Source organism: Heptranchias perlo, chromosome 30 (genome assembly GCF_035084215.1).
Source record: "Heptranchias perlo isolate sHepPer1 chromosome 30, sHepPer1.hap1, whole genome shotgun sequence".
NCBI classification, from domain to species: Eukaryota; Metazoa; Chordata; class Chondrichthyes; order Hexanchiformes; family Hexanchidae; genus Heptranchias; species Heptranchias perlo.
This window is the reverse complement of record NC_090354.1, coordinates 30751105-30777188: the sequence shown is the minus strand read 5'-3', so window position 1 is coordinate 30777188 and position 26084 is coordinate 30751105. Positions and strand designations below refer to the sequence as shown.

The window sequence follows — 26084 nt, the reverse complement described above, 5'->3', positions numbered from 1 at the left end:
AGTTGACATCTCCTGATTGCAAGGCAGAGCCAGAGACCTAGCATTCCTTAGAAAAGGGTAACAGAGTCCCTAGGCAAATATCTAGCCCCAGTCATTATCCCAGGTCATACCTCACAAAATAGGTTTGATTGAAGAATGCCCTCCAACTTACCTGATCTCATCCTTCCTGAATACCAACCCCACTGTCTTCCATCACAGCATCTAGCTATTTGTTAAATGAGTGCAATGTCCTGGTTTCAGTTGCCCTTCCTCCCCTAACCGGTTGAGAACGCTGAGGGAAGTCAGAGGAAATAGCAGAAGCTCTGACCAAAATCTTTCAATCATCAATAGATAGGGAAGCTGTGCCAGAAGACTAGAATTTTGCCAATGTAGCACCTCTGTTTAAAAAGGGAGACAGGGATAAGCCAGGTAACTAAAGACCAGTCAGCCTAACACAGGCAGTAGGTAAAGTTTCTAGAGGCCATAATACAGGATAAAATTAACTCACTTAAAAAGGCATGGGTTAATTAAGAATAGACTGCATTGATTTGTAAAAGGCAAGTCATGTCTGACAAATTTAAGAGTTCTTTGATAAATAAAATGCAGTGAATATTGTGTACACGGATTTTCAAAGGTGCTGATAAAATGATGGCACACGGTATTTAAGGGAGTGTGGCCACATAGGTAGAAGTTGATTAAAGGATAAAAAAAATCGAGAGCCATGGCTAATGGATGATTTTCAGACTGGTGTCCCCTGGGAATCAGTGTTTATATTATACACTAAAAATTATCTGGACTTGGGCATAGGGGCGCAATATTAAAATTTGCAGACAACACAATAGGGAGTATGGTTAACCACGAAGAAGACTGTAAGTGACTTCAAGACAGACAGATTAATAAATTGGGCAGATAGATATCAAATTAATTTTATTATGGAGCAACGTAAGGCGATACATTTTGGGAGGACAAAAAGAGGAAATATACACTAAGTGACAAAACTTTAAATGGAGCGGAGGAGCAGAGACTCACAGGGATTCAGATACACAGATTGTTAAAGATAAGGGAGGATAAGTTACTAAAGCTTTAAAAAAAATATACAAGATCCTAGGTCTTATAAATAGGGGTTATACGGTACAAAAGCAAAGAGATAATACCAAACCTGTACCAATCATTGACGAGGCCAGAATTAGAATACGGTGTCCAATTTTGGACGCCACACTTTAGGAAGGATGTCAAGGCCTGAAGAGGGTGCAGAAGAGATTCACTATGATACCAAGGATAAGAGGCTCCAGTTATGATGAGAGACTACAGAAACTGAGGGTCTTCTCATTAGAACAAAGGACACCTGATAGAGGTGTTCAAAATTATGTAGGGTCTTAAGGTAAATAGGGAAAATCTAAGTCCACTGGTTGGGTACCAGAGTGTATAAGTTTGTCAATAAATATAGTGAAGGCGATGTTAACAGTTTTTTTTAATGTCAAGGGTTGTTAGGACATATAATGAATGCCCTACTTAAAACAGTGGTGGAATTAAAATGCATAAGAGCTTTTAACAAGATAGTAGATTAATATTAGAAACAGAAAAATAAGAACGCGTACGGTGTGGGGGGGGGCCGAAGGGCAAGAGAATAGGACTAAGTGGACAGCTCTTTCAGAGAGTCAGCACAGGCACAAAGGGGCTGAATGGCCTCTTCCGGTGCTGTAAAATGCATTGATTCCATTCCGTTCCCAGCTGCTGCTCATGCTTTGTGAAGAGAAATACTTTCTGACGTGTATCCTAAACTTACCCTTCGCATACCTTGAATCTGTGCCCTCGTCCCATTGCCCTAATGCATCGGATACTGCTTCGAGTGTAATCAAATGCCCATCCAAGATACTGGAAAGTGAACCAGACTTGATCACACTCAGTGCTGTCAGTGTATTTACAAAGGGTTTGCAATTCTGAATTGTAAAATAAAGGGCGACCTACATTTAGTGGAAACATTCCTCTCTTGCACCACAAGCGTGTTTTCACTGTCTCCGCTGCGGATTCTCCCCCTGCTGTCCATGTACTGGGCAGCCAGACCCATATTCTCCCCGTTTGTACTCAGTGACCGGCTGGATGGGACGAGAGTGAACAGGTTCCCCTGCTGTCGGCGAATCCTTGGGAAGGTTCTTCGTCCTGAAAAATAAAATGAACACTTGTCAACACAGCTGCTGAAGTGTGAACAATCACATCTAATTCTCTAAAACCAATAGCTGACAGCAGGCAGGATTAACACCAAACTCCCCTGCTCTTCGTCGAATAATGCCATGGGATCTTTTACATCCACCTGAGAGGGCAGATGGAGCCTCTGTTTAACGTCTCATCCAAAAGACGGCACCTCCGACAGTTCAGCACTCCCTCCGTACTGTACTGGAGTGTCAGCCTAGATTATGTGCTCAAGGTCTCTGGAGTGAGATCTGAACCCGCTGACTCAGAGGAGAGAGTTCTACACACTGAGACACGGCCTACACTTGAGAACAGCCTCAGGCGACTCTCCCTCCCTCCAGGAGGCTTGGTCTCTGCTTGGCACCTATCTGTCGCTCACCAAGTGGGGAAATCATGAATGGGAGCCTACAAGTTGGAAGCTTAATTTTCCTTATTTTTGATGCCAGCAAATGTGTGTTCTCTAACTGTGATACATCAGGGTGATCCCCCACCCAGAGCATCATTCCATGCCACTTTGTCACATTCCTGGGGAGTGGAGAGTCCCAATACAGCTGAGATTTGGATCCAAGTGGGAAGAGGGGAATTAAAGGGATAGATGGTGCTAAGATTTCAGACCCACCTGATCTCCTTTAGATTCCAGGCATTCAGAACCCAAGCTTTAGCAGTACCAAAACCCAGTTGTTGTAGGAGCAGTGAGATAATGCAACAGCAATACAAAACTAAAAGATTATTCTGCATTTGCAATCACAATTCTGCCAGCAGGCTGGATTTTATCAATTGTATTTAAAAATTTACAGGTGAACTTTCAGTCCAGGTTACCTTACTACAGTTCCCCTTACAGCAAGCGTGCCATTGGTAAAAAGATATAACAAACGCCCCAGGGCCAGTGCTGACAGCAGTAAAGGTAATTGGCTGCCACATGTATATTGTACTTTGCATTTTACTGCATTAAATTTCATCCAACTCAATCAGTAATTTCTGAGCGGCTTCCTCTGGTTTCACTGCCCCATCTGGTTTGGTATCATTTGCAAATTTGACCATTTGGCATTGAGTATTTGAATCCAAGAATGTATGTAATTTAGAAACAGTAGGGGTCCCAATACCAAGCCCTGGGACACCTCACTCCGTACCTACCCCCCACCCTGACAGAACGCCCAACAAGTACTTGAGTTCGAACCTTCAACCAATTTTTTTTTTAAAACCCATTCTCAAGGTTCATCCTGAATCGCCACAGCTTTCAAGTTTGACGAATAGCCTTTCATGTAGAACTATCTCAAATGCTGTCTGGAAGTTTAGGTTGTAGAGCTTTCTACAATCCACTTGGGTTGTCACTTCCTCAAAGAAGTCAAGGAGGAAGGTCAGGCAAGGTTATCCCCTTCTGAATCCATCGACAGGGAGGGGAGAGCAGGGCAGACATTGCTCCCAGACCACTCCCAACAGCCTTCAAGCTGCTCACTATGAGAACTGATCCCCTCCAAATTTTCCTTTGCTGTGCCTTCCTTGCACCTGGTGCTTCACCCGGCTGTGAACTGCCAGTGCATTGACCTGCCATCTGCCGCTCATGACACTGCACGCTCACACATCTAATTTAATGCGGCTCTCGGCAAAACACAGATCATCACTTGAGATGCCATGAACTAGGGCAATGACGCAACTTGCAATTGCCTCACGCAAGATATACAGTATCCCTCGAAACTGTGACTGGACCTCACCAATACTGCTGACCTACTGATCTTATTCGGTGAATGCATTACTCCTAGGCTGCCTGATCTGGTTCAATATGCACTGCAAATCAAGGTTAAAATCCCTAATTTTGTTTTTAAAATGTTATATTGTTGTTCCAACAGTTACTCTGGCATTTTTAAAGTACCGGTCATACTCAATGTCATCTTTATTTCTGAGGGGGTAACACAGCACAGTAAAGCTCAAAAGCAATATCCCACAGGGCTCAGGGGATGTGGTGAGTTACTAGTCTTAAGGTAGAACACGGATTGAAAAAGGCAGGAAGCTGCGGTCACGCTGAGACACACAGAGCCAAGTCTCTCCGAGGATCTCTAGAGCACTACACAGCAGCCAGTTACAGTGCAGCACTGCCAGAAGCATGTTAGAAGGCTGCCTGCCTAGTGGTACGATGTACTATAAACACTCAGCAGGTCAGGCAGCATCTGTGGAGACAGAAATAGAGTTAACGTTTCAGGTCGATGACCTTTCATCAGAACTGGACGAAAGGTCATCGATCTGAAATGTTCACTCTTTCTCTCTCCGCAGATGCTGCCTGACCTACTGAGTATTTCCAGTACTTTCTGTTTTTAGTTCAGATTTCCAGCATCCGCAATATTTTGCCAGTGGTATGGTGTTTGCCGTGGGCAGACCTAGAAGACAGGGAAGCAGTGTAGTTTACCCACTGCCCTCGTGGTATGGCTGTAGGGCTGCCAGCCACCCTTAGGAATAAGATTTGTTGATGCGTCCTTGAACCAAATGAAACAGTTCAACACAGCAAGGCACTCCATCTGCAGGGCTGCAGCCCAGCTGCATGTCCACCAGCAGCTTACCCCAGTGTGAACAGTGAGGTGAAGGAGGGACACCAAGGATTTGGAGGGAATAAAGGAACTTTATTAGGACCCTTATGTTAAGTCTGAAAGTACAGGGACGGCTGGAATTAAACTCCTTCACAGTTATTCTTGTACTTGCAGCTTGTTACAAGACAGTTCAGTTTCACGCATTTGGATTTCAGTGGCGTGCCTTCGTTCAAGCTGTTCTACACCCAAAGTACAGTACCAGTAACACCTCCACAGCCTGTGCGTTGCTTCACACTCACCATCGCCATAATCCTTCTGGTGGAGAGACATGTGGAACTGCCGGGGATAGGTCCCTCCTTTTCCAGCCTTATCATAGACATGGTTCTCACGATCTGAAAAGGGAAGGAACATACAGGGAGACTGTCATCAAAACTCTGCAATGTTATAATTGTAAATTAATTTCTAGAGAAAGCCATGAAAGGCCAGTCACATATAATTCTACACATACAGTGTGTTGGATACAGAGTATATACAGGGCCCCAGTGACTCCATTTCAGCACTGTGCCATTCTGCTCTCTCCTGTTTGCCCTATTTTCTCCCAACTTATCCCAAAGGCACTGACTCTTGTTGCTGTACGGTTCCTTGCACATAACACCTTCAGTAGCTCATACAAGTGCTCTACACTATTGACTGTAGAGAGCATTACAGTCAATCTTACACAACCAAGCCCAACCCTATTTGCTGCAATCCTACCTGCGTGGCCCTTTGGTGAGTACATCTTACCCAAAAGGAAGAATTTGCAGGGCTATGGGGAGGGAGTAAGGGTGTGAGATTAACTGGACAGCTCTTTCAAAGGACCGGGGCAGGCAGGATGGGCCGAAGGGCCTCCTTCTGTGCTGTATGATTCTGACGGGCCTCATGACACACCATTCTAACCTTATTGAACACTCGTCAGTAAATCCATACATTGGGCTCTCGGCTTGGAAGCTCAGCGTTTGTCTCCTTTGTGAATTTCTGCCAGGACGGGACCTAAAATATAGCCGTCAAGTCTGCAACTAATGTGTTATACGAGGGGCCCACGAGTCAGTGAGCCCTGCACACTCCTATTTTAAGTTGGACGGGTAGAATTTGTGCATGCCCTTGATTTGCAGAGTTTGCTGCCCATCTGTGGTGAACACTTGGCACCAAGGGGCATAAAAGAGCTTGCCAGACCAGTGCCAGCTTAGTCATTCAATGCCAGTGACTACCCAGCATCAAGTGAAATCGAGTCCTTAGCACTGTGTTGTGACCTTCTGCGTTTAGAGTGCTGGGGAATGGAACACAATCCCACTTTTCAGCCAATACCAGCTTCAAGCACTCCCAGGTGCGGAACAGCACAGGTCAAATGTAGGGTGAAAGTTCCCTCTACATTTTCCCAGCAAGCACTTCCACAAAGGGTACGGCATAGGTTAGATGTAGGGTGAACCCCTCTCTACTTTGCGCCAATGTGCCTTGACCCCACCTTCAGAAGAACAGCCTCTCTCCTCCCCTAGAGGTGCCAATGTGACTTCCATTTCCCACACCAGCCACCCTGGTGACTTTATTGGGGTGGATTCAAACCAAGGTCTCAGAAGTGAAAAGGACATTGGGCCGGAATTTGCTGTGAGTGGAAAACAAAGCGCACCAGCCCGTAGACTTTCTATGAGCTTTTGCATAATGGCGTGGCGCCCTTCACAGGGCATCTGGGTCCTGTGTGAACAGGGCAAGCAGCTGTGTATCTCCTTAACCAATCAGATTGAAGAACTGGTAATGAGCAGCGCAAGGAACCAGGAAGTGTAAGTTAGAATAGAGAATTTAATGTCAAATCAGGTTCAGAAAGAGAAAGAAGGAAAGAAAGACTGGATTAAGAGACAGAGATAAAAGAGACAGAAAAAGAAAAACTTTTTTTAATTTAATTTAATTTTCAAAAGTCCAACAATAACTAATACCTGAAGGAATGAGACTCCACACTTGTAAAAGTTAATTTTCAGTGCTAGAGTGGTTGTTTGGCAGTATTTAAGACTTATGCCGTTAAAATGGACTGACACTGGAATAGACAAGCCCTAACTTTTTTTGGCAAGTTTAGTCCATATCTACGAAGTCAGTACAGGAACTTCACACCATTCAATATATTCGAACGGGGAGCCAGGCGGCGAGATGCCGTTTCCGGGTAGCTTTTAGAGGAGCAGGCCATCTTGAACAGCAACTTCCAGATTTACTTGTTTAACTGCACATGTGCAGTCGCCGGAAGTTACTCTCCGATTTCCAAGATAACGGAGAGCGCTGTTAGCCTCACCGTTATTTTTACAGCAACATCTGGCCTGATGTAAAAATCCACCATGCTGACCTAGAGCAGCTTTCACTTAATCCGTCAGCCTGCTCCACTCAATCTACAGCTCTGGATGCCTGAGCTGCAACCTCAAAGTGACAATTAAAAACAATGAAATATGTTATTCACTTTTTCTGAAAAATCAGAATACAGTAAGCTCACGAGACGACACCCAAACCTACCCAAGTACAGCTGTCTGTTGTCAGGGTAGCTCTGTGCTCTGGACATACGAGACTTCCGATATGATGGGCTGAAAATGAAAAAAAGCAAGTTAGCAACATTAACCACACAGAGTGGCTGTGGGTGGCTGTAAATCCTCCCCACTGCTCACCTCTGGTTGCACAGAAACAGGCCATTCGGCACCAACAGGTCCATGCTGGTGTTTATGCTCCACACGAGCCTCCTCCCTCCCTACTTCATCTAACCCTACCAGCGTAACCTCCTATTCCTTTCTCCCTCATGTACTTATCTAGTTTCCCCTTAAATACATCTATGCTATGGTTAGATTGCTTGACCCCGCCCCCAAGAAGGGACCCTCGGCCACAAATTACACATCCTGCCAGCTCATGCCACATATGAACTCAGGGACACATTGTGCAGCTACACCATACCCTCCATCTTGCTTTATCCCAGTCCCTATAGTTTTCACCTCTCCTGGGGGTATTGATTCCCTGTTGGGTAACAGATCACGGATACCTGTCACCCTTCGGTTGCTAACTTGTCTAAGTAGCTATTCTTCATGTGTGGACACACTGAATATTGGCAGGCTATTTTGTTTATTCTTTAACGGGATGTGAGCATCCCTAATTGCCCTTGAGGGTGGTGGTGGTGAGCCACCTTCTTGAACCGCTGCAGTCCGTATGGTGAAGGTTCTCCCACAGTGCTGTTAGGAAGGGAGTTCCAGGATTTTGACCCAGCGACAATGAAGGAACGGCGATATATTTCCAAGTCGGGATGGTGTGTGACTTGGAGGGGAACGTGCAGGTGGTGTTGTTCCCACGTGCCTGCTGCCCTTGTCCTTCTAGGTGGTAGAAGTCGTGGGTTAGGGAGGTGCTGTCGAAGAAGCCTTGGAGAGTTGCTGAGTGCATCCTGTGGATGGTACACACTGCAGTCACTGTGCGCCGGTGGTGAAGGGAGTGAATGTTTAGGATGGTGGATGGGGTGCCAATCAAGCGAGCTGCTTTGTCCTGGATGATGTCGAGCTTCTTGAATGTTGTTGGAGCTGCGCTCATCCAGGCAACTGGAGAATATTCCATCACACTCCTGACTTGTGCCTTGTAGATGGTGGAAAGGCTTTGGGGAGTCAGGAGGTGAGTCACTCGCCGCAGAATACCCAGTCTCTGACCTGCTCTTGTAGCCAGTATTTATGTGGCTGGTCCAGTTACATTTCTGGTCAATGGTGACCCCCAGGGTGTTGATGGTGGGGGATTCGGCGATGGTAATGCCGTTGAATGTTAAGGGGAGGGGTGGTTAGACACTCTCTTGTTGGAGATGGTCATTGCTTGGCACGAATATTACTTGCCACTTTTCAGCCCAAGCCTGGATTTTGTACAGATCTTGCTGCATGCGGGCACGGACTGCTTCAGTATCTGAGGGGTTGCAAGTGGAACTGAACACTGTGCAATCATCAGTGAACATCCCCATTTCTGACCTTAAGATGGAGGAAAGGTCATTGATGAAGCAGCTGAAGATTGTTGGGCCTCGGACACTGCCCTGAGGAACTCCTGCAGCAATGTCTTGGGGCTGAGATGATTGGCCTCCAACAACCACTACCATCTTCCTTTGTGCCAGGTATGACTCCAGCCACTGGAGAGTTTTCCCCCTGATTCCCATTGACTTCAATTTTACTAGGGCTCCTTGGTGCCACACTCGGTCAAATGCTGCCTTTATGTCAATGGCAGTCACTCTCACCTCACCTCTGGAATTCAGCTCTTTTGTCCATGTTTGGACCAAGGCTGTAATGAGGTCTTGAGCCGAGCGGTCCTGGCGGAACCCAAACTGAGCATCGGTGAGCAGGTTATTGGTGAGTAAGTGCCGCTTGATAGCACTGTCGACGACACCTTCCATCACTTTGCTGATGATTGAGAGTAGACTGATGGGGCGGTAATTGGCTGGATTGGATTTGTCCTGCTTTTTGTGGACAGGACATACCTGGGCAATTTTCCACATTGTCGGGTAGATGCCAGTGTTGTAGCTCTACTGGAACAGTTTGGCTACAGGCGTGGCTAGTTCTGGAGCACAAGTCTTCAGCACTATAGCCGGGATGTTGTCGGGGCCCATAGCCTTTGCTGTATCCAGTGCACTCAGCCATTTCTTGATACCAAGTGGAGTGAATCGAATTGGCTGAAGACTGGCTTCTGTGATGGTGGGGATATCGGGAGGAGGCCGAGATGGATCATCCACTTGGCACTTCTGGCTGAAGATGGTTGGAAACGCTTCAGCCTGTCTTTTGCACTCGCGTGCTGGACTCCGCCATCATTGAGGATGGGGATGTTTGCAGAGCCTCCTCCTCCCGTTAGTTGTTTAACTGTCCACCATCATTCACGACTGGATGTGGCAGGACTGCAGAGCTTTGATCTGATCCGTTGGTTGTGGAATCGCTTAGCTCTGTCTATGGCATGTTGCTTCCGCTGTTTAGCATGCATGTAGTCCTGAGTTGTAGCTTCACCAGGTTAGCACCTCATTTTTAGGTACGCCTGGTGCTGCTCCTGGCAAGCTCTTCTACACTCATCATTGAACCAGGGTTGATCCCCTGGCTTGTTGGTAATGGTAGAGTGAGGAATATGCCAGGCCATGAGGTTACAGATTGTGCTGGAATACAATTCTGCTGCTGCTGATGGCCCACAGCGCCTCATGGATGCCCAGTTTTGAGCTGCTAGATCTGTTCTGAATCTATCCCATTTAGCATGGTGATAGTACCACACAGTATCCTCAGTGTGAAGACGGGACTTCATCTCCACGAGGACTGTGCGGTGGTCACTCCTACCAATACTGTCATGGACAGATGCATCTGCGACAGGTAGATTGGTGAGGACGAGGTAAAGTAAGTTTTTCCCTCGTGTTGGTTCGCTCACCACCTGCCGCAGGCCCAGTCTGGCAGCTATGTTTTCAGGACTCGGCCAGCTCGGTCAGTAGTGGTGCTCGTGAGCCACTCTCGGTGATGGACATTGAAGTCCTCCACCCAGAGAACATTCTATGCCCTTGCTACCCTCGGTGCTTCCTCCAAATGGTGCTCAACATGGACGAGGACTGATTCATCAGCTGAGGGAGGGCGGTAGGTGGTAATCAGCAGGTGGTTTCCTTGCCCATGTTTGACCTGATGCCATGAGATTTCATGGGGTCCGGAGTCAATGTTGAGGACTCCCAGGGCCACTCTCTCCTCACTGCATATCACTGTCCCGCCACCTCTGGTTGGTCTGGTCTGCCGGTGGGATAGCACATACCCAGGGATGGTGATGGAAGAGTCAGGGACGTTGGCTGAAAGGTATGATTCTGTGAGTACGGCTACGTCAGGCCGTTGCTTGACTAATCTGTGGGACAGCTCTCCCAATTTTGGCACAAGTCCCCAGATGTTAGTGAGGAGGACTTTGCTGGGTCGACTGGGCTTGGTTTGCATTTGTCGTGTCCGGAGCCTAGTGTTCAGATGCCGGGTGGTCCGTCTGGTTTTATTCTTATTATGATTTTTTTTAAGTGAGATTTTACAACTGAGTGGCTTGCTAGGCCATTTCAGAGGGCAATTAAGAATCAACCACATTGCTGTGGGTCTGGAGTCACATATAGGCCAGACCAGGTAAGGACGGCAGGTTTCCTTCCTTAAAAGACATTAGTGAACCAGATGGGTTTTTACGACAATCCGATAGTTTCATGGCCACCATTACTGATACTAGTTTTTTTTTAATTCCAGATTTTATTTAATTAATTTTATTTGTGGGAGGACATCATAACCGTGCCAAATTCTATCCTCATCTGATGCCCATACACAAATGGACACTCCAGCAGAGGTCACTGGATAGCCATCAGGAGCAGAAACCCCGGCTAATTTTCGGCCAATTCCCAACTTTACAACAGTGACTACATTTCAAAAGTACTTCCTTGGTTGTAAAGCGCTTTGAGACGTCTGAAGGTCTTGAAGGGGGCTAAATAAATGCAAGTCTTTCTTTTTTTCCCCAATTGTAACTATCTTAACTTGGCAGACAAAGGATCACACCTGGTCTGAATTGCTCAGCTACACATGTCTATAACCAGCTGAACTATCAGGCAGCTCACTTGAGACCATCACCCAACAATTTTTATGAGCTTCCATGACTTCAACTAACCTCCATCACACATCTACAAGGCAATCTTAATGAAAACGTAAGTGAGTTAGGGAGAACTTGAAGTGAGAATGACCAACTACTATGCCAAAAATATCTTGTTCTTGTTATGGTTCCTACTCTTGTCCACTCACTTAACCAGCTGATACTGCAAGGTATCCATTAGTTACTCAACTTTCCCAATTAAACCTTCAGGTAAATTAAAGGTGGAAGCACTGGGCCAGCTGTGGGGAGGGGGTAGAATCTCTGGGTGTCCTGGTAAGCTGTGTGGAGGACACAAAGAGTCCACAAAGGAAAATAGACAGGTTAAGTGAGTGGACAAGAAGGTGGTAGGTGGAGTCTAATGTGGGGAAATGTTAGGTTATACACTTTGGTAGGAAGAATAGAAAAACAGAATTTTTTTAAATGGTGAGAAACTATTAAACGCTGGTGTCCGGAGAGACTTGGGTGTCGTGGTACAAGAAACACAAAAAGTTAGCATGCATGCACAGCAAGCAACTGGGAAGGCAAATGGCATGTTGGCCTTTATTGCAAGGGGGTTGGAATACAAGAGTGAGGAAGTCTTACTACAGTTGTACAGGGCTTTGGTGAGACCTCACCTGGAGTACTGCATGCAGTTTTGGTCTCCTTATCTAAGGAAGGATATACTTGCCTTAGAGGCGGTGCAACGAAGGTTCACTAGATTGATTCCTGGGATGCGAGGGTTGTCCTATGAGAGGTTGAGTAGAATGGGCCTTTACTCTCTGGAGTTTAGAAGAATGACGGGTGATCTTATTGAAACATAAAAGATTCTAAGGGGACTTGACAGGGTAGAGACTGAGAGGTTGTTTCTTTGGCTGGATAGTCTAGAACTAGATGGCATAGTCGCAGGATAAGGGGTCGGCCATTTAAGACTGAAATGAGGAGGAATTTCTTCACTCAGAGGGATGTGAATCTTTGGAATTCTCTACCCCAGGGGGCTGTGGATGCTGAGTCGTTGAGTATATTCAAGGCTGAGATAGATACATTTTTAAACTCTAGGGGAATCAAGGGATAGGGGGATCGGGCAGAAAAGTGGAATTGGGGTTGAAGATCAGCCATGATCTGATTGAATGGCGGAACAGGCTCGAGGGGCTACATGGCCTACTCCTGCTCCCATTTCTTATGTTCTCTGAAAACCATTCTATTTTTCCTACCAAAGTGAGTAACCTCACATTGCCCCACATTATACTCCATCTGTCACCTTCTTGCTATATTCTATTTTCTCCCTTTTTAACAATTTTTTCGTCATCCTTTGCTGGTTTCTAAAACTTTCCAAATCCTCAGGCTTATCACACTTCATTGCAACATTATAAGCCTCTTCTTTTAATCTAATACTGTCCTTAACTTCTTTAGTTGGCCACGATGAATCACTTTTCCCGTGGGGTTTTTATTTCTCAGTGGAATGTATATTCATTGAAAATATTGAAATATTTCTTTAAATGTTTGCCATTGCTTATATGCCGTCATACCTTTTAATCTAATTTCCCAATTTACCTCAGCCAACTCGCCCCTCATACCTATGTAATTGGCTTTACTTAAGTTTAGGACTCTAGTTTCAGACTTAAGTATGTCACTCTCGAATCAATGTGAAATTCTATCATATTATGATCACCCTTCCCCAGAGGATCCTTTACTGTGAGATTACTAATTAATCCCGTCTCATTACACAATACAAGATCTAAAATAGCCTGTTCCTTAGTTGGTTCCATGACGTATTGTTCCAGGAAGCTGTCCCAAATGCATTCCATGAGCTCGTCCTCTGGACTGCCTTTGCGAATTTAGGTGGGAGGAGAACTGTAGAAGCACTGGCCCAGTGCTCAGCGAGAAGTGAGCCACATTACCTCCCCACAGAAATGGAGGGAGAGCCTACACAGCATTCCAGTAGCCAGTTTGCAAACCGCAGTCGCAGAGAGTTTGGCAACAGTAAAGCTGCCGACCCTCCAACTGGGAAAAGCTGTGCGGCTTTATGGTAGTGGAGACCTCTGAAATGGCAAGAAAAGAAACATTCCTTTCCTGGGCTACATCATCATTCCCAGAGTGAGGGGCATGTCTCTCTGCTTCAGGGAAGGAGTGCTGCTTGGACCGAAAAACAATCTTGCAATTATCACATCACTGAAATGTATCAAAGCTTTGTGCACAGTGAATTACTTCTGAAGTGCAGTTACCATTACGTGGGTAAATGCAGCAGTCATTCTGCTTCAGCAAGGTCCCACAAACAGCAACAGGATGAATGGCTTCTTGGTGGCATTGATTGGGGGAAATTCTTGACCAGGCCACTAGCTCCCTGCTTTTCTTCGAATAGTGCCATGGGATCTTTAACATCCATTTGAACAGGTAGGTGGGGCCTTGATTTAACGTCACAACTGACAATGCTGCACTCGCTCAAATGCTTACACATGAGCTGGGCTGAACTGGTAGTAACTGTGCCATGGGGTGTTTAAGTCCACCTGAATGCAGCAAATGGGGGCTTCAGTTTAATGCCTCATTTGAAGGATAAGGTGTCTGTTAAGTTGTTCTCTTTGAGGGTACTATTTGAGTGATTCATCTTAGAATGCATCAGCTTTTGCCTGCAATGGAAGTCCTTTGTATTGGTGCTCGCCATATCGTACTTTGTAAAGTGGTTACTGTGCTTCCCTAAGACAGAGTCCTGGGTTTGGGACAACAGACTGCCCAACCCAACAATCTGAACAACTGTCCGCAAGTAACTCAGAGTGACCACCCAAGTATAAACCAGACAGTTATTGGATGGGATGGCAGGTAAGCTCCTAATACTGGACGTTGATCCCTGGCTGGGTTGTGAAGCCTAAACCTGACAATGCTGATATAGATGTTAATACAAAATCTATGACTTTTGCTGGAAAGCAGAACTGGACAAATGTGCCAAGCACAATATTTTCCCCACCTGAACACAGAATTAAGGCAATCCAGACAATAACCATCTGCCTCGGGGGAGGGGGGTTTAGGGGAGAGGGCCGGCTTTCCTGTTTGGATCAGAGTCTGAACTTTTCAGGGCTGAAAACAAACAAGGCAATAGCTGGGGTGTCAGCATTTCGCCAACCTACTCGGTAGCTAAGTGTGATCACGTCTACTCGGTAGCTAAGTGTGACCACGTCTACCCCAAGGTAGTCCAGCAGTGGCACTGGGAGATCTGGTGAAATGACCGCCATCCCTCTGCGTACAAGCAATGTTCTAACAGAGGAAAGGGGCGCTTTTTTATTGAGCATAAGACTCAAAGGATTTTTCTCTTAGTTCCTTCTGCCTTTCCTCACCATCCAAGCTAAGATGGTTGATGGGTGACCAGCTCACAGGGCTTCAGTGGCTACTATGTGCGAAACACTGACCCAGAAATGAACCTCCCTGCCTACAGGGACGGAGGTGATTGGCTAGGCATCAACCAATCTGCTTTGGCCACTGACGCTCCAACACTGGACCAAGATTATCTTCTGAAACAGGCTCAGTGGCTGGTTTGCATGTAGTGGCCTTGAGTTTGAGTCCTAGAGATGAAATGATGCACTCACTTTCTCTGTTGTGCCGTTGACCAACATTATCAGCCATCGAGAATGTGGAGTAGCAAAGACTGTAGTCATGGACAAACCCACAGCCGGGACTGCCCTGCCCTGCTGGTTGGCATTAATCAGAAGAGACAGCTCCAACATTTGTGAGTTGCCAGATTGAGAAATTTTGCCTTCGGAAAAAGTTACGGGAGTTGTCATTTTTGAACTGCTCACACAAAATTTCCCTGAATACATTTTTCCCTTCTTTTTTTCCCTGTTAGTTTTGCTCCCATTCGACTACCACAGACGCTGACACTCGCTAGAATAAAATTCTGTGGTACCGATCAGTCTCTGATACTTTGCCCAAGTGTCTATTCCTCATAAGCAAGCAGAGTGAGTGTCAGGCGACTATTCCAGCACAGGTGGCGGGAGGGGGTGGGGGCTCGAGAACTGCAGCTGAATCCAAACCCCTGAACTTAACAACAGTTGAGTAGAAGGGGGAACACAGGTCAATTATCCCTCCCTAACTCAGGGGTGTCGCGGTCAACTGTAGTGTCCTCACTCCTACTCAACACAGTATCTTCCATGGATCGAACCCAGGATGTTAAGTTACTATCTCAATAACAAGAAGAATTATTTGATAGGCTTAGAAAGCCGGATAAGGAGAAGAGGTCTCTGTGCCTGCACTCACCTGTCTGCTCTCCTATCCAAGGACTGGCAGCTGCCCGATACGGAGTTCTCAGCACTGCTCTGGGGTTCGTACATCTGCAGGAAACATAACATTGCCATTAATTTACGTTTACTATGGACCATGGGGGAGGGGGGGGGCGGGGGGGGGAAAGAAAGTGGAGGAAGAAGAGTTGTAGGAATAAATTCAGAAGCAAATCCAACGAGAGGGGCCAGGGTTAAAATTGCACACTTTGTATGGGAGATTTGTTAGAAACAGGACTGTTTGCATTTAAAGCTAAAAAACTAAAAAGGCCAAAACCCGAAAGGCCAGGATGTCAAATCAGGCCAAGTGCCACAAAATTTCCTACGTCTATACTGTTAATGACACGACCAGCATCCAGCCTCAGAGACATGTCCTCAGTGATAAATATCTTGAAAAAAATCTATTTAACAGACAGTCAAATTATAAGCTTGTGTTTTAGGCTCCAAAGCCCTTTAAGATTGACAAATTTGTGAGATCAAGCCATGATGCATTATCCATGATCAGCTGGGGCTCTTTTCTCTAGTAAAAAGACTGAGGGGTGACCTGATAGAGATCTTTAAGATTACGAAATGGTTTGATAGGGTAGGCCTAGAGAAGATGTTTCCACTTGCGGGGGAGACCAGAACTAGGGGCCATAAATAAGACAGTCACTCATAAATCCAAGAGGGAATTTAGGAGAAACTTCTTTACCCAGAGAGCGGTTAGAATGTGGAACTCACTACCACAAGGAGTAGCTGAGGCGACTACCATAGATGCATTTAAAGGGAAGCTAGATAAACACATGAAGGAGAAAGGAATAGTAGGATATGCTGATAGGGTGAGATGAAGTAGGGTGGGAGGAGACCTGTGTGGAGCATAAACACTGGTATAGACCTGTTGGGTCGAATGGCCTGTTTCTGTTACGTACTGAAGTAATTTTATGCAATTCTATGTAGATGTGCGGTACCGTGAAACTTATCAATAAGGCATCAAGGGTATAAAGATTAAAAAGGCTCAAATTTTCAGAGGATGTGACGTGAGCTACATTCCTTTGGATCACTTTGATGTTCAAGTACAAGGGGCAGCTTTACTTCAATTTTTCAGAAAAGAGACCAAAGGCAAGGGTCACTCAGAAATAGACCCAGCAAGAAAAGCAGAGCAATTCAGAAAGAAAAAGACGACTGTGAGAAGAAGCGACGAAAAGCCAAGAGAACTCAGTTCAGTTTGGAAACAAACTGAGCAGTTGCGACAAGCTCACCCAGTAACACAAGCTCTCAAAGTAAGAGTGTGTAAATAGAAGATGATGCCCATTAAACCAAGTCACAGAAAACTCACGGTTGGCATAATTTCAATAATGTGACCACCGGACTGCAGAAAAAGCTCACTCCAGAAAGAGTATTTAACTTTGACCTGACAGTGCAGCTAATTGCCAAATACAGACATTGCAAGCCTTCACACCAATGCCAGAGTTAAATAGAGAGCATATGATTGATATTGATTATGCTGCTACACAAGTTAATAAGATTACAAGTTATTCTGTAATCCGACTGCTGAACTGAATTGTCTTCTAATGTCCAGTCGAACCCAACATCTGCTTTGTTGCTGTAATTTTGAAGCCATGTTACTTTAGCGCTGGTGATGATTGCTCTGATAACTATCTTATCCTTTCATACATACAGTTAGGAAAATAGTCTCTGATATAACTCTGCTCCTGTTCAATTTTTGATCTGCACTTTCTTCAAACTGTTGGAAAAGCTGATTGTTGCTGTTATTCAGATTGGCTTACGGTAATACTGCGTAACTTGAAGTGAACTAAATGTGGTATCACTTAGGCAAACAAAGGTATATTTGTACGTCAGTTGTGGGCAGTACATCAAGATTTTCCAGCCAAAGCTCCCTATATTAATGGGTGCCTGGGTCCCAATTTTTGGAGATAATTATCCATACGGCGGTATTACAGATGAGCCCAGCCCTCACCCAACATTCGCACATGCACGCTTTCAAGTAGAGACCATTGGATGATAATCAACAAGTCCCTTTCTCTCAGGGTTTAATGAGGACAAGTGTTGCATCTATCCAGAATTGTATCTCAAACGCTACTTTATTTTCCCAACTGAGAATAGCTAATCCAGTGAACCTGGGGCATTTCTGCTCTGAAAGACTCACTACCACACCACACGGTGCAAGTATCCACAGAGCCATGTACCATTTATCCTGTGCCATTTATTCTTGACAAATTCAAATTAAAGCATTTTCAGAGTTAAAATGGCGGAGTCCCAACTAGAGGCTCAAATACGTCTGCTGTCCCTCGACTGAGTTTTACCAATTCTTGGCAGGCAGCTAGATGTGGCAAAGCACAGCTTAAAAGCCCACTGTCTGAACATGTCATGCATCATGAACTATGAACCCCAAGGCACTGAAGACTCTGGGATTCCTTTGTGCTTCTTGAAGAATTCCAGCTGTCTCTGGACATTACTTTCTTGCGTGCACTCACATCTAACTCTAGCTTTTTTGGCCAGTTTCCCCTTGTGGAAAGATGGCACCTCTGGCAGTGCAGCACTTCCTCAGTACTGCAATGAAATGTCAGCCTGGATTTTGTGCTCAAGTCTCTGGAGTGGGGCTTGAAGCCATGATCTTTTGACTCAGAGGCGAGTATACTATCACTGAGCCAAGCTGATACACAGGCAGAACACAGGGTCCTTCCTACAGATCCACAAATGGGTAGTACCTCGGTAAAGAAAAACCAGGAAATAGCGCTCGGTGATCATGGGTCTCCACTTGAACATCACTCTCCTGGTTTCCTATTATTAGCATCCACACATGCCCAGAGAGCATCTATGGGAAGATTTCAGGCGTACTGAATCATTTTGGACCAACGTACGCTCAGAGCTTGCAGACTGATGAGCCAAAGGTTGACCCAGACCGCAGTGAGTAGGTCACTTCAGCCCATTACTGCAGTGTCACAAAACGGGAAGCAACAGGTTTCTGGCTCACAGATATACAGAAAGCAGAATCTAAACATAGGAACAGGAGTAGGCCATTTAGCCTCTCGAGCCTGTTCCGCCATTCAATGAGACCATGATCTGTGATCTAACTCTACATACCCGCTGTAGACCCATATTCGTTAATACCTTTGGTTAACACAAATCTATCAATCTCAGATTTAAAATTAACAATTGAGCTAGCATCAACTGCCGTTTGCAGAAGAGAGTTCCAAACTCCTGCCACCATTTGTGTGTAGAAGTGCTTCCTAACTTCACTCCTGAAAGTCATGGCTCTAATTTTTAGGCTATGTCTCCAAGTCCTAGACTCCCCAATCAGAGGAAATAGTTTCTCTCTATCTACCCTATCAGTTCCCCTTAATATCTTGAAAACTTCGATCAAATCACCACTTAATCTTCTAAATTCCAGGGAATACAACCCTAGTTTGTGTGATCTCTCCTCGTAATTTAACCCTTGGAGTCCAGGTATCATTCTAGTAAATCTACGCTACACTCCCTCCAAGGCCAATATATCCTTCCTAAGGTGCGGTGCCCAGAACTGAACACAGTACTCCAGGTGTTAACAAGTTTGCTGACTACCCTAGTAATAAATAACCTGGCTTGTTGATTTTGTTTTCCAATCGTAAGTTAAAAACTTCTAGTGGGGCTCCTACCCAAAATATTTTTGCATCTGCATAACAGTAACTGCAGAATGCAATTCTTTGTGTGTGAAACACTTTGGGATGCTTCTAAGAGATGCGATAAAGCTCTGTATATATTGAACATCCATCCATCTAGTTTTAAATTCTGCATTCTTGTTTTTGAACATTGTTTATTGGAAAAGCCAAGTTGAAGGGCCGAGGCCCCATAGCTCAAGACGTCACTGAGGTTGGAAAAAGGAGAAAAAGTAGTCACTGGGAAATGCCAAGTTGGATTTTAAAAGCCTGTAGATAGCTGAATGGGAAGAGAAGACGGGGAAAACTGAGTTCCATACTTTTGAAGTCTGGTAGTAAGCGAAACAGAGTGCAATTTATCAGATTTGTGCTAAGAATCAGCAGGAGCAATGGATTCAACATCCAGGTGACTTGGGCTAACAGTCACTTTAAGTTTCCCTGGTTTGTTTGGTGTTGGGAACTTGAATATTCCCTCTCATTGAGGGATAGATCTCCGCACATACCATGGATTCACCAGGTGGCATGCAGTTGAATGTATGGCTAACTGTATTTGGGCAAAATAGGGACAAAGTTTAAAACAGAAGACCTTCCCATTGCCTCCACTGTTCTTTTTACAGTCTGCAGCTCATTCAACCCAAAAACTTTCTCTCTGTGATTACAGCATCTTTTCATCTCTCCACTTTCTCCCCCAACTTCTACTAAAATGATGGTTTATCTTTCAGTTTTTAGTTCTAACGAAGGGTTACACCTGAAACATTAACCTGACTGTTCTCTTTACAGAAGCTGACTGACCTGCTGTATATTTCCAGCAGTTGCTGTTTTTGTTTTAAGTTTAAAATGGTGCTCGGGGCAAAATAAATTGTTTCAGTTGCGTTAACAGCTGCAGGTCAGTTGATGGCACCATTGGCGATGAAACACACCCTCGGTACTGCACAGGCGACCACAAGAGATCCCAAGGAACTATTGGAAGAGCAGGGAGTGCTTCTGGTGTCTTAGTTCGATAAGCTTCCCTCAACCAATGCCACTAAAAAAAGATTCAGAGAACAGTGTACAGTTTTGGTCTCCTTACCGAAGGAAGGATCTATTTGCCTTAGAGGGGGTGCAACAAAGGTTCACTAGATTGATTCCTGGGATGAGAGGGTTGTCCTTTGAGGAGAGTTTGAGTAGAATGGGCCTATATTCTCTGGAGTTTAGAAGAATGAGAGGTGATCTCATAGAAACGTATAAAATTCTTAGAGGACTTGACAGGGTAGATGCAGAGAGGCTGTTTCCCCTGGCTGGAGAGTCTAGAACCAGAGGTCATAGTCTCAAGGTAAGGGGTCAGCGATTTAAGACAGAGATGAGGAAAAATTTCTTCAGAGTTGTGAATCTTTGGAATTCTCTACCCCAGAGGGCTGTGGATGCTCAGTCGTTTGGTATATTTAAGGCTGAGATCGATAGATTTTTGGACATTAAGGGAATCAAGGGACATGGGGAAAGTAGAGTTGATGTAGAAGACCAGCCACGATCTTAAAAATTGGCGCTGTAGCTCGAAGGGCCGTATGGCCTACTCCTACTCCTGCTCCTATTTCTTACTCAGCTGATTTGTCATTTCTGGGATCTTGCTGCATGCAAATTGGCTGCCTAAAAAGAAAAGTGACTATACTCCAAAAAGTAATGCATTTGATGTGAAGAGCTTTGGGACATCCTGAAAATGTGATAAGACTATATAACTGCAAGTCGGTCTTCTTACTTTCACTAAGCGTCAGCCTGGAAGGTGCCGGGTGATATCGCAATACCGAGAGTTGGAAATCTAATTCTCAGTGCCATGTAGGGGAAGATCCTCTCCACCCCCCTCCCCTTCCCCCACTCCATGACTTGGGCTGCATCAAGCTAATAGAATGAATTGTGGAGGCGATGGCATGTCTCTGCAGTGGAGGGAAAAAAATCAGGTCCTGGGGATCAGCACACAGCTCCAGCAGACAGTCAAAGGTGTTAGACACGGCTCAGTCAATAGCACTCTCGCCTGAGTCAGAAGGCTGTGGGTTCAAGTCCCACTCCAGAGGCATGAGCACAAAATCTAGGCTGACACTCCCAGTACAGTACTGAGGGAGTGCTGCACTGTCGGAGGTACCGTCTTTCGGATGAAATGCTATCTGCCCTCTCAGGTGGAAGTAAAAGATCCCATGGCACTATTTCGAAGAAGAGCAGGGGTGTTCTCTCAGTGTCCTGACCAACAACCAACAGCACTAAAACAGATTAACTGGTCATTATCACGTTGCTGTTTGTGGGACCTTGCTGTGCGCAAATTAGCTGCTGCGTTTCCTACATTACAACGGAGACTACACTTCAAAAAAAATGTTTCATTGGCTGTAAAGCGGTTTGGAACGTCACAAGGCCGTGAAAGGTGCGATGTAAATGCATGTTCTTTCTTTTAAAAAAAGGGGGATTGGCAGGAGTTTGGAAGCAGGCTCGTGCTCCCCTCCCCCCAACAGCAAAGGCCCAAGCAGACTAAATAATTTATGTGGGAAGAGAGAAAAAATAATCATGTGAATGTGATGAATGAAGGGGAGGTGCTGTCCCACAGTCAGAGAGGTAAATAGCAGAGGATGAGTCATGGAGGTCTGCTCTGACACAGCACACCATCTGCAGCACAGGCAGAGGCCCGGGGGCAAGTGGTCCGTCTGTCTACGCTCTCTGCCGAGGAATGTCACGGGATGGCAAAGTTGCAGAGGGAAATTAAGAGAAAAAAATACATTAGTTAAAAAGTCAGAATTAAATTCTCTGTGGAATTGGAGGTACATTCACATTGGACAAAGGCTGCGATACTCCGAAGCCTTTCCAGTAAACTCGAGGGTACAGTGAGGGGGTTAAATCACGGGGTGCAGTTTCTGATTGCAGCCAGCTGGGAGGCAGGAGGCTCAGGCAAGGATGGGAACAGAAGGCTGTGAGGTGGAAGCTGTGAAGCCCAGGGCCAGTGCGAGCTTAATCACAGCTCGTCGCAGTATCTGCTATCCCACAATGCAACAGGAACCAGGACGAGCTGAATATGGCAGAATGAGGGCCCGGCAGTCGTCACTGATTCAGTAACCATGGAGACTCAGCTTGCTTATAAATGACCTCTGCAGTAAAGTGTTTCATGCACACAGGGGCTTCCACTGCCCTCAGCAATCTGCAAACTAATAGAAGGAATCAAACAAACTGTGGAACTTGCTGGAATAAATGACAACTTTCAGTTATTGGTGTACTGTTGCACTTTAATAGAACTCTCCCCTCCCAATTTGTGGTGTATTGCACCCGACAACTAACACTATCTTGCTGCAGACAGGTTTGGCAGGTTAAGGCTGTGTTGAAGGAGCCACTCAAGAGTTTTGTGAGGCCCACCTGGAATGATTCACCCACACCCACAGTGGAAGGAAGTCCTCTATAGTCCTGGCTGCTGATTGAGAGGTGTCAGATGCTGCTCTTATGCTGGCCAGGTCTTGGAGGAGCACTGCTCTCCTGTTTTTTTAATGTGTGAATAGTGCAGCCGATCTCCGTATAAACCAGCTGCAAGCAGGACGTAGCACACCCGCAAACTGTGTGACTCGGCAGTGAGCAGACGTGAAATACTGGCATCATGGTACCACTTCAGCATGTGTCTACATACTGACAATTTGTCATTACAGGGGCATCACACTGGAGTCCCCACAGAGCATTTACTGGGACAGGTAGCCTGGCAGCAGTTTGGAAGACCCAGAGGAAAAAAAAATTGGTTCTCTGGTCATTGACTTTTAACAAGCCCACTAGGTTTGGGCTGGTTGCCAGTGGCTGCGTGAGACCTGCCCATCAGGAGCCAGTTCAAGGAAATGATTGATGAAGTCAGTTCCGTTCTGACAGGGTTTTTTTTTTAGGGAATCGGGAATTGTATCACATGACTGTAGAGAGGGGAACAAGTGCAGAAGGATTTTATAGGTGAGCCTGGTGGGTGTCCTGGGTAATATGAGAGAGGTTCGCCTGAAGGAGGGCATGGTGAAACACCTAGAGAAGTACAGAGTCATCAGGGCAAGTCATCGGTGGGGGGAGTGGGCAAGGGACTCATCCTCGACACACATGGTAGAATTGTTTGAGACGGTGTCGGAGCTTATGGATAAAGAGAGCTGTGGACAGTGCTCGTCTAGACTTCAGCAAGGTTTTTGATACGGTGCCACATAAGAGGCTGGTCCATAAGGTAGAAAAGCCACTGAAAATATGGATAATTATTGAAGGAGTTTGGCAACCTCCTTCAAAGGAGATAGAGGGTGGTCATGCCTTGGGCTGTGTGGGAGTGGCAGGAAGTGGGGTGCCCCAAGGATCAGGGCCAACAGATTGTTTAGTATATCAATGATTTGCAAATGGGGATAGAGACAAAACTGTCAAAATCTGCCAATGACACCAAGGTTGGGGAAGGAAGGTATAAACCATCGGTGCAGAGGGATCTACTTAAGATTGGAAAGTTGAGCTGAGAAATAGCAAATTAAATTCAATGCCAGTGAGAGAAAAGTGATGAGAATTGGGAAGAAGAATAAATATCAGAACTATAAATGAAATGGAGTTAGTCTACAGGATATGGGAGAGGAAAAGGATTACGGGGGATTGGTGGACAGATCATTGAAACCATCTGCTGTGGTAATTGAGGCAAAAGGATTGTGGGTTGTTATAGAACATTACAGGATGTGATACTGAGCTTATTCAGGGCATTAGTTCATCCCCACCTGGTGTATGTTTTGCAGCCGTAGTCACCATATTACAAGACATGTTACTGGAAAAGATGCTGCGGTATGCTACCTGTCTGATTCCTGGCATCAGATATCTGAGCTACAAGGAGAGGCTACAGAAGCTGAGTTTGTTCACAGTGAAGTGGAGACTGAGAGGGGATCTGATTGAGGGATTCAATATCTTTACAGGTAATGCCAAGCTGAACCCACAAAACTGTTAACCACGGACTTAAGGATGACAATAAGGGGGCATGGGGTGGAGCTTAGAAAAGAGAACGTGAATGGACAGATCACATAACTACTGCACACACTAGCTGAGAATAACGACAGCACAGACTGGCGATTGAACCTAGAACACTCCTTGCTTATTAGGCTCCATGTTATCCCACACTACTCAACCCCCCATTTGCTGTCTGCAGAGATCTGTTTGTACAGATGTGGCCTCCAGAGCCATGTGCTTCACCAGACTATCTCTGACCTCAGTGACTAGGCTTTGCCTTGCTGGTATCACTCTCCTACAGAGACAAATTTTGCTTTATGAAAATGACAAGACACAACTATACTCAGCCTGACAAAATCCATTGACGGGGAGAGAAAAAATTGTACAGCCAGAAGAAGTGGTAATATAGTCTGGTACAGCTGTTAACACTCATCTGTATCCTGTAGTCATGGGTACATACATCAAAGCTTCAATTCAAACCAAACAGCAAAAAGAGCTGGCAGTTCCCAGTAAAAAGGTGCTCCACAGTAACCTCCTCAGAGGGCGAGGGACAGAACGTTTTGCTGTTACTCACTTCCTCATTTAAAATCCTGAGTTTTGCTTTGTATATTTCAGGGCACATTACAGAGCAGAATCTTTACTCACACATTGTTCCATGTTCTCAGGGATGAACTCCCCCTCGCTGTGAATGCTGGTGTAGGATCCTTGGCGAGCGATCCGCTGTTGCCTCTCTGGTACGTATCCTGGGGGCGGGGAGCTTCGACCCGTGTTCTGAGAGCCTGCATAGAGAATTGTTTTACTGAGCGGTGCAGAAATCTGCATTTTAATGCATTACCTAGCTTTTATCTCATACAGTCAAATGCTTGTGTAAAACTAACTGATATCTACAGATAGGGACTAGCCATCCTGTTCACTAAGGTGCAGTGTAATCAAACTAAAACACTCAAGAGGTCTTGTGCAATGTCTGTGTTGCACTGAATTTCTTCTATCTTATTTCTCCCCTCAGTACTGTCAGGCCCAGTATAATGGCTATAGTTCACATACCAACATTCATCCTAACATCACTTGTACCAACACCAACCAATAGCCTGAGTCTGAACCTCCTAAGGCTAATAACTTAATGCCAACTTGCATGCACAAGCATTTAAGCATGATGCATAAGTAACCGAGCATGTATAGCACAGCCAAGGTTCAGAGGAATCTGGAGTATCTCTCTGGATAGGTCAGAATACCTTGAAAGGCACAAGTGAGGCACTTCTGTTTAATGTACCTCATTACCCATACCTCAAAATATCACCAAGCTTCCTATTTGCACTCAGTCTTGCTCATCAGTCCGTATTATAATGCAGAATCATAACTGTTTTCTTCTGAAAAGACAAGGATGGGTAAAATGGAGGCCAATCATCTCAGCCCCAGGACATCGCTGCAGGAGTTCCTCAGGGCAGTGTCCTAGGCCCAACCCTGCTTCATCAATGACCTTCCCTCCATCATAAGGTCAGAAGTGGGGATGTTCGCTGATGATTGCACAGTGTTCAGTTCCATTCCAACCCCTCAGATAATGAAGCAGTCCGTGCCCGCATGCAGCAAGACCTGGACAACATCCAGGCTTGGGCTCATAAGTGGCAAGTAACATTCGCGCCAGACAAGTGCCAGGCAATGACCATCTCCAACGAGAGAGTGGCGAACCACCTCCCCATGACATTCAATGGCATTACTATCGCCGAATCCCCCACCATCAACATCCTGGGGGTCACCACTAACCAGGAACTTAACTCGACCAGCCACATAAACACTTTGGCTACAAGAGCAGGTCAGAAGCTGGGTATTCTGCGGTGAGTGACTCACCTTCTGACTCCCCAAAGCCTTTCCACCATCTACAAGGCACAAGTCAGGAGTGTGATGGAATATTCTCCACTTGCCTGGATGAGCGCAGCTCCAAC

The 26084-nt window shown here is 45.6% G+C and overlaps 1 protein-coding gene across 1 annotated transcript in view; it reads right to left on the bottom strand.

Moving 5' to 3' along the window:
• map3k3 (mitogen-activated protein kinase kinase kinase 3) overlaps positions 1-26084 on the bottom strand; it is a 146900-nt gene that overhangs the window by 53129 nt on the left and 67687 nt on the right. The window contains exons 8-12 of the mRNA XM_067969120.1: positions 24790-24923; positions 15555-15628; positions 7218-7285; positions 4988-5080; positions 1948-2139 (exon numbers count right to left, since the gene is read on the bottom strand). Of these exons, the coding sequence (XP_067825221.1) occupies positions 1948-2139; positions 4988-5080; positions 7218-7285; positions 15555-15628; positions 24790-24923 (561 nt within the window). The remainder of the gene's footprint in view (positions 1-1947; positions 2140-4987; positions 5081-7217; positions 7286-15554; positions 15629-24789; positions 24924-26084) is intronic.